Source organism: Bombina bombina, chromosome 1 (assembly GCF_027579735.1).
Source record: "Bombina bombina isolate aBomBom1 chromosome 1, aBomBom1.pri, whole genome shotgun sequence".
In the NCBI taxonomy this organism is placed as follows: Eukaryota; Metazoa; Chordata; class Amphibia; order Anura; family Bombinatoridae; genus Bombina; species Bombina bombina.
The window spans coordinates 1,499,896,565-1,499,906,564 of record NC_069499.1 but is presented as its reverse complement, the minus strand read 5'-3'; the positions used below and the strand labels follow the sequence as shown (position 1 = coordinate 1,499,906,564).

Below are 10,000 nucleotides of genomic sequence, written 5' to 3'. Positions count from 1 at the left end.
GATATTAGGCCATTTGTTATATCTATACCTCTTGTTACCTGAAGATATTAGGCCATTTGTTATATCTATACCTCTTGTTACCTGAAGACATTAGGCAATTTGTTATATCTATACCTCTTGTTACCTGAAGATATTAGGTCATTTGTTATATCTATACCTCGTGTTACCTGAAGATATTAGGCCATTTGTTATATCTATACCTCTTGTTACCTGAAGATATTAGGTCATTTGTTATATCTATACCTCTTGTTACCTGAAGATATTAGGCCATTTGTTATATCTATACCTCTTGTTACCTGAAGATATTAGGCCATTTGTTATATCTATACCTCTTGTTACCTGAAGATATTAGGCCATTTGTTATATCTATACCTCTTGTTACCTGAGGATATTAGGCCATTTGTTATATCTATACCTCTTGTTACCTGAAGATATTAGGCCATTTGTTATATCTATACCTCTTGTTACCTGAAGATATTAGGCCATTTGTTATATCTATACCTCTTGTTACCTGAAGATATTAGGCCATTTGTTATATCTATACCTCTTGTTACCTGAAGATATTAGGTCATTTGTTATATCTATACCTCTTGTTACCTGAAGATATTAGGTCATTTGTTATATCTATATCTCTTGTTACCTGAAGATATTAGGCCATTTGTTATATCTATACCTCTTGTTACCTGAAGATATTAGGTCATTTGTTATATCTATACCTCTTGTTACCTGAAGACATTAGGCCATTTGTTATATCTATACCTCTTGTTACCTGAGGATATTAGGTCATTTGTTATATCTATACCTCTTGTTACCTGAAGACATTAGGCCATTTGTTATATCTATACCTCTTGTTACCTGAAGATATTAGGCCATTTGTTATATCTATACCTCTTGTTACCTGAAGATATTAGGCCATTTGTTATATCTATACCTCTTGTTACTTGAAGACATAAGGCCATTTGTTATATCTATACCTCGTGTTACCTGAAGACATTAGGCCATTTGTTATATCTATACCTCTTGTTACCTGAAGATATTAGGTCATTTGTTATATCTATACTTCTTGTTACCTGAAGATATTAGGCCATTTGTTATATCTATACCTCTTGTTACCTGAAGATATTAGGCCATTTGTTATATCTATACCTCTTGTTACCTGAAGATATTAGGTCATTTGTTATATCTATGCCTCTTGTTACCTGAAGATATTAGGCCATTTGTTATATCTATACCTCTTGTTACCTGAAGATATTAGGCCATTTGTTATATCTATACCTCTTGTTACCTGAAGATATTAGGCCATTTGTTATATCTATACCTCTTGTTACTTGAAGACATAAGGCCATTTGTTATATCTATACCTCTTGTTACCTGAAGATATTAGGCCATTTGTTATATCTATACCTCTTGTTACTTGAAGACATAAGGCCATTTGTTATATCTATACCTCTTGTTACCTGAAGATATTAGGTCATTTGTTATATCTATGCCTCTTGTTACCTGAAGATATTAGGCCATTTGTTATATCTATACCTCTTGTTACCTGAAGATATTAGGCCATTTGTTATATCTATACCTCTTGTTACCTGAAGATATTAGGCCATTTGTTATATCCATACCTCTTGTTACTTGAAGACATAAGGCCATTTGTTATATCTATACCTCTTGTTACCTGAAGATATTAGGCCATTTGTTATATCTATACCTCTTGTTACCTGAAGATATTAGGCCATTTGTTATATCTATACCTCTTGTTACCTGAAGATATTAGGCCATTTGTTATATCTATACCTCTTGTTACCTGAAGATATTAGGCCATTTGTTATATCTATACCTCTTGTTACCTGAAGATATTAGGCCATTTGTTATATCTATACCTCTTGTTACCTGAAGATATTAGGCAATTTGTTATATCTATACCTCTTGTTACCTGAAGATATTAGGCCATTTGTTATATCTATATTGCACACATTACATACATGCATACATATACAAAAACACCTCACACATATTTTATTTGATTTTTACAGTGTGATAAGCTGAGTGTTTGGTTGTGATTGTATGTTATTGAACTGGGAGTGTGAGTGTGTGTAGTGTGATTTAGTGTGAGGATGGCAGGGAGAGGTAGGGCAGAGGGGAGAGGAGTGGCAGGGAGAGGAGTATTGGAGAGGGCAGGAGGAGCAGTGGGGTCCCCGTCGGGGAGTGAGTGGGGAGAGGGAGAGCCAGAAGGGATGATGGGAGGGGAGATGCCCAAGAGCCCCAGAGAGCAGGCACATCTAGGAGAGGGACAGAGGGTGCACATGGGGACAGAAGGGGGGAGGAGGGAGAGGATAGGGAGGAACCCACACCAGGGACATCACAGGGAGGAAGCCAAGTGGCCATGGAGGATGAGAGGCTGAGATGTCCCAACTTCTCATTTGCTGAAAAAGTTGCCCTTGTCCAGGCCATCATGGACAATTACAGTGCCCTCTTTGGGCAGGAGAAGCGCAAAGGCATTGCCAAAAAGAGAAAAACGGCATGGTTGGTGGTAGACGATGCCGTCAACAGTGTGGCCCCGCAGAGGAGGAATATTGAGGGCCTGAAAAAGCGCTGGGATGACTGTAAGAGATGGGTCAAAGAAAAGATGGGGCAGGAAGCTATGCACCAGAAGGGAACAGGCGGTCGGCCAGCCCTGGATATAGAGTATAACACCTGGCAGGAGATGATACGCAGGTCCATGAGTATCACAGCAGTCCGTGGACTTCCAGGGGCTCGTGACTCAGGGGCTGCAACCACAGCACATCATCATGGTGAGTAACATCCCACACACCAGTATTATATGTTTTTGAGATATAACATCCTTTAATATCGCACATTCATGTACACGATGAGGAGTATGGTATTTGGCGTGCTAACAAAACATCTACAATTATACTCGACATTACTGCTACTTAACACAATGCAATTCATGATGTGATGTGGAATAGTGCAATACTAACATGTCTCAGAGTAACACAGGCCACAAGCCACATGTAGAGTTTTCATTGAATGGACACATAACTATTGTATGAAACACATCCCTATATACTGCTCATATTCAAATCAATCAGAGAACAACTCACAATGTGCACATGCATGTTATAGAGTTTGACATGAGAATCAGTATAGGCCCTAGCATGTATCAATGTACATTGTATGCCCACATGGACATATATCTGACTGTACTAATCCCTCTCATCCTTTGACTCCTCCACAGAACCTCCTGTCATGAGGATACAAACATCCATGCCACCACCACCACCACCAGTCTTCAGGCAACCGCAAGAACAGTATGCTCCCAGGCATGAGCATGGTTGGATGGCTTCAGTTGAGGACCCGGGAGTGATGCCACCACTATTGCCATATGACCCCTGGCAAGATTCCTGGCCAGAGGAATATCCTTCCTTTGGCTTTGAGGGGGAGCCACAAATGGTCCATGTATTTACCCTCCTACCCCCCCCCCCCCCCCCCCCACAACACAATCTCATGTCAGTCATGGATTTTACCCACAGACTATGTCACAAGAAGTGCCAATTGGACAGGGTGAGTGGTCACACACTGGTCATCAGTGGGATTATCAATCAACCATGAGAGCTCCACCGTCCTCATCACTTGGACGAGCTCCACCATCTGCAGATGGAAATATAGCAGAAACTACAGCTGCACCTCAAGCACCATCAGATGCAGCTGAACCTGCCCCACAAGAACCATCAGATGCAGCTGACCTGCCCCACAAGGGCCATCAGATGCAGCTGAACCTGCTCCACAAGGACCACCAGATGCAGCTGAACCTGCCCCACAAGGACCACCAGATGCAGCTGAACCGGCCCCACAAGGACCATCAGATGCAGCTGAACCTGCCCCACAAGGACCATCAGATGCAGCTGAACCTGCCCCACAAGGACCATCAGATGCAGCTGAACCTGCCCCACAAGGACCATCAGATGCAGCTGAACCTGCCCCACAAGGACCATCAGATGCAGCTGAACCTGCCCCACAAGGACCATCAGATGCAGCTGAACATGCCCCACAAGGACCATCAGATGCAGCTGAACCTGCCCCACAAGGACCAGCAGATGCAGCTGAACCTGCCCCACAAGGACCAGCAGATGCAGCTGAACCTGCCCCACAAGGACCAGCAGATGCAGCGGAACCTGCCCCACAAGAACCAGCAGATGCAGCGGAACCTGCCCCACAAGAACCAGCAGATGCAGCTGAACCTGCCCCACATGGACCAGCAGATGCAGCTGAACCTGCCCCACAAGGACCAGCAGATGCAGCTGAACCTGCCCCACAAGCAACTAGAAGCCCTGCTGCTCAAGAGCCTGTCGATGCATTGTATTCTCCCCTGGGTGAGGAATACATTGCACTCCAGAGGAGGCTCATAACAAGCACAGAGAGCACCAAGAGCATACAAAGAGGCCAAGAGACGTTCTTCAGGAACCAAGAGAGGTTCATCAGGAGCCAAGAGAGGATACAACAACGTAGCATAGAGCTGCAGAGGGACATGGCAGCATTGTTAAGTGCAAGTGTTCAGAATCAGTCACAGATAATGCGAATTCTGTCTAATATGTAGATGCAGATGGACAATAGATGGAGAGAACAAAATCAACTCTTGGGTGTGTTGGTTGAGCACTTTACACACCAGCAGGACACTGCCTCCAGCCTATCATCTGTGGCCAGCACACCAGCAGAAACACCAGAATCTGCTAGAACAAGGAGAACAAGGCAATCCACTACAGGCACCTCAGCTCCCTCATCCAAGAAGCCAAAGAAATAAATAAATATTATTATAGTTCACCATAAACCTTGTCCTCTGTTATTTACCATGTAATTGTCATACACATCCATGTAAGGAGTGTTCTATTACACTAATATTGTTAAAACATATAATATGACCTGTGCGGAAATGGCAATAAAAACAGGTAATATTATAATGTATAACTCACATCCACAATATTTGTTTATGAAGGGTACATATAGTAATATTCACTTCTAAGATGTAAATCAATGTAGCTCACATCCAATATAAATTGACACATGGGTATATATAATACTGATGTTACTGATAGGTGTGCATTATCAGGTGTTTTAAGGCTGCAGGTGAGAGGTTGTGTTGTTTGTGATTGGTTTGACACAATTGCAAAGAGGTGGCCTTCAAGGTCCTAGAAATTATGATATGAGCCATCCTAGACTTAGCTTTCAACTAAGAATACCAAGAGAACAAAGCAAAATTGGTGTTATAATTTAATTGGAAAGTTGTTTGAAATGACATGCCCTATTTGAAGCAAGAAGGTTTTCTTTGGACTTGACTGTCCCATTATATATTTTAGCATCAATTCCAAGCTGTGTTAACAATTGAATAAATTACACTCCCAGTGGGTTCTAAAGAAAACTGAAGTGCATCCATGTGGATTCCGATTTTGGCTGTAATGTCCCTTTAAGGTAATCATTTTTTTTTCTTCCCATAAAGTACAGCTGAAAAGTTAATCAGATATGGACCTACTAAACTGGAGATTGTTCACCTCCCAATATTTTTTATTTATTTCAATGATCTAGCTTTGTATTTCTAATGGTATCTAACTAAATCAGTATTTTCTGATATCACTGGAAAAATAATCTGCATTATTAATAAAACGAAACCTTTCTGTAGAAAACCATGATTTAAATTGAGTCTTTCTGCTAGTGATTTACATCATTATTTAAATCAATTTGAGGGACTTTTGTCTTTTTTGTCAGAGACCCTTGGGTTATGAACCCCAAGAGTACTTGGCCAACAAGATGCCCATTCCTTGCAATATAATCCTGAGGCTTTACAGGTGCATGTGCAATGGGCCTTTGGTAAACTTTGCAATTCCTTCATTCAGTGGTGAACTGTCTGGTGTTTTGCAGCTGGATTAGGATTCCAGATTGCAGATTTTAAGAAAAACAGAAAAGAATAAATGAACTCAAAGAGGCAGCAACCTGGGTAGGTTTCATTCCATAAAACAAGCTGTTGTCAGCTGTGCAGCCATCTCTGATAGCCTAGGGGTTAAATGTGAGTGTAAAAGAATATGGTGAGCGCATATTACTAGAACAAAAATGTGTTGTTTTTTTCCGTCCCATGAATTAACAGCTAAAGATAAGCCTGTTTATGTGTTTCCGTAGCCTCTTCATTGCCATTTCTGTATTTGAATCAGTGGCAATGAAGAGGTTACAATAAGGCAAGTGCTGCCTTGTGTTAGATATTCCTCTTTATGTGACAAGATTGACATGGAAAAAGGTAATTGCCATGGGCTTTCATCAGTGTCCTAGTGCAAGAATAGCGGAGCACGTGGGTGCTTCCTTAGCAGTTGCTGAGATACTTTCAGCTGTGCTCTGAATGGGATGAAAGAGATTTTTAGAATTGTCACATTTCCTTTTGTGAGACATTACTTCCTCCAGGGATTTGCTCCTGTATAAGATTGCTGCTCTCTGAGAGCCGAGGACCTGAACTAACATGAAACGTGCAGCAAGGTGTGTCACGGACATTGTTTGTTGGCTTAGAGCGTACTTATTTGGGGAAACAGTTACCTTGCAGGGTATTCACCGTAGCTGCATCCTTTATGGCCTGGGGAACTGTAAGCCTGTAGCCTGGAATTATACAAATGTCATTTTGTCTCCTGTGGGAAAACCCTAAATGGACAGTGTTATTACCAAAGCAATTGGCCTATTAAAAGATATTATGTATATAATCATTTCTAGATGAGTCTTAATCCTCCTTGATTGTCGTGTTTCAAAAAAACATTAAAGTTTATCTTGTTTTTTTCTCCGCCCTCGTCATCTCTGATGTTCAGTATCGCAGCATTCTGCTGAGGTAAAATAGTGGGAGTAATTGCAGCATTAAAAAACATATAAAAATATACAGATTTTTTACGGATTGTTATAAAATTAAAGGGGCATGATACCACATTTGTTTTCTTTCATGATTCGGATAGAGCTGGCCAATTTCAACAACTTTCTAATGTACTTATGTAATTACATTTTCTTTGTTTTTATGGTATCTTTTGTTGAAATGCAGGGATGTAAGCAGGAGGAGCGTGCAAGTGCCTGGAGCACTATTTGGAAGCTATTTTGCCAGAATGTTATCCATTTGCTCTAGATGGAAGCTCTATTTCCCTACCATTTAGTGCTCCAGACGCCTTCTGAGGTATCTTTTCAACACAGAATAACATGGGAACTTTTATCATAGAAGTAAACTGGGGTAGTAAAGTAAAATGTAGCAGGGTTAGCAGTGTGCATATTAAGTTCTGAGAATTAGAGAATGCTCAGTTTTCAGAGCTGAATTATATGAAAAGAGGGCAAAATAAATATAATGGTATGTTGCAAAGTTGTTTCATTACACATAACATTTTATAGAAAAATCTCAAGGTGTTTACTGTCCCTTTAACCTCCTTGCAATGTGGATTAGGAGAAAGGGACACTTTAAAACTATCCTTCCCACATAAAACGCAGTAGTATCAGATGCTGGTTTAGAAAGAGTCCCCTCTTTAGTGTTGAGTTTTAGTGCTATATTTTTTTTCACTTTAGCAATATTTATGTGACTCATTATAATATCACTTTATATATTATAGCCCATGACCCCGTAACATAACTTAATACGATTATATATGTTATTGATGATTCAGCCGAGTATTATGTGACTGAATATCAAACAGGAGATTTTCACAATCTATTCTTGGCCTTTGTTAAACAGTATGATGATGCCTATTACTAGCGTCATCTGGAGAATCCTTGGTTATAACCTTTATAGTCAGTTTGCTTATGCTATACTAACACAAGCAATATGTTACTAGTGCAGAACAGATCATAGAAGCTGAAGCTTGGCTAGTTATTTTATTTCTAGAAATGGTGGCAACCGTACTAGTGCCCCAAAACACCAGCAATATTAAAACTAAAACTTGAAATTGCATATTAGTATCAACTATAAGTAAATAATTTAGCTTTAATCAATATGCTTTAAACATTCACTGTTTACGGAGTATGTCAGAATGTATTCATTAAATATGTCATATATCTATACAGGTGGCCCTCGTTTTTCAACGGTTCAATTTACGCCGTTTCAGAATAACAACCTTTTTTTCAGTCATGTAACTGCTATTGAAAAGCATTGAGAAGCAGTGCATTTATTAAAATAGCCAGTAGGTGGAGCTGTCCGCTTGTGTTACAGCAAAGATATGCAAGCCAAGCACACAAGCAGGCTGAAATTAATGAGTGTAGCTAGCTAGACCTGAGCTATCAAGCAGATTTCAAAGGAACAAGATCTTCCTGTCTATAAATCAGTCCAGTTTGGAATGCATAAAAAGAACTGTTTGCAAAAAAATGCAAGTAAAATCTGTGTTGTGTGATTATTTTATTAGATTTATAATGCTGTTTAGCAAATATTTTTGTTCATTTAACTTAGTTTATTTATATATTCTGTGTTGTGTGATTATTTAATTAGGTTTATAATGCTGTTTAGCATTTAAAGTCTTCATTTCAAAGCTTTAAAAATAATGTATTGGGTGTAACTTATGACAATTTTGTGAGGGGCCTGGAATCTAACTCCCTCACTTCCCATTGCCTTACATTATAAACTGGGTTTCAATTTACAACTATTCCTTCAGGAACCTAACCCGGGCGTAAACTGAGGGCTGCCTGTATATGGAACTGGAATCTAAAGTGTTAATAGGTTATTCAAAATCTTTAAATGGTCATAATTTAAAAGGGACAGTAAAGTTAAAATTAAACTTTCAGGATTCAGATAGAGCATACTATTTTAAACAGTCCAATTTATTTTTATGATAAAGTTTGCTTTATTGTCTTGATATCCTTTTAATGAAAAGCATACTTAGGTAGGATCAGGAGCAGTAATGCGCTACTTGAAGCTAGCTGCTGATTGGGCTGCACAGATATGCCTCTTGTCATTGGCTCAACAGATTTGTTCAGCTAACTCCCAGTGGTGCATTGCTGGTCCTTTAACAAAGAAAACAAAAAGAATGAAGAAAAATAGGTAATAGAAGTAAATTGGAAAGTTGTTTAAAATCAAATCAAGTTCTATCTGAATTATGAAAGAAAAATGTTTAGTGCCAGGACCCCTTTAAAGGGATATTAAAGTCAAAATTACAATTGTATTATTCAGATAGAGCATTCAAGAATTTTCAGTTTATATAGTTCTTTTGGTATCCTTTGTTGAAACATTGCACTGCAGGGAGTTAGCTGGTTATTGGTGGCTACACACATATACCTTTTGTCATTGGCTCACCGGTTGTGTTCAGGTAGGTCCCAGTAGTACATGGCTGTTCTGGAATGACCTTAAATTATGTGTTGTTATTATTGCACTATTGCCTATAACACATTGGGCTCCATGTACTATGCAGCGATAGCTACTCCAGAGCCCTTGCGGGGCAGGTTTACACATGTGAGTCTGCTTGCCGCAGTGCAAGAATCAGCAGTCATTAGACTGCGGCATCTTACACTCTACGCCACTTCTGAGGGTGATGAGGGGAATTCACAGAGAGCTTGCTTACTCTCGGTGAATGACAGCCCCTTGAGCGTGTAATGATACATAGGCAGCGGATCCGGTTCGTCCGCTGCCCGTATGTTGTGAAGGCGGGAGGACAACTTCTCATATTGAGAAGCTCGTCCTCTCTACTTTTAGTACATAAGGCCCATTTTAATGAATCAAACTCATGCTCTCTGCCAGAGAGGTGTTGCATTGTAACCCTCTGTTTGCTAAAGTATATGTTGTAGGAAATCATCATTATTATGATTTAAGTTTCCACTGTGCCGATTGTTGAAGCAAAAAAAATATATAAATTTACACATGAAATATTTATATTTTTTTATTAACTATACAGGTGCATAATCTTCACAAGGAACTTGAAGAAGCAACAGAAACTTCTCAAAAGAAATTATCCAAGGCAGAAGCAATGCTGAAGTAAGTAAACCAAGAAATCTGTATATTCCAAACTGGGAAAACAAT

At 39.5% G+C, this 10,000-nt stretch overlaps 1 protein-coding gene across 1 annotated transcript in view; it reads left to right on the top strand.

Moving 5' to 3' along the window:
- The window catches only part of CEP112 (centrosomal protein 112), a 1,492,843-nt gene that overhangs the window by 609,690 nt on the left and 873,153 nt on the right, over positions 1-10,000 (top strand). The window contains exon 19 of the mRNA XM_053707805.1: positions 9,876-9,955. Coding sequence (XP_053563780.1) covers positions 9,876-9,955 — 80 coding nt within the window. The remainder of the gene's footprint in view (positions 1-9,875; positions 9,956-10,000) is intronic.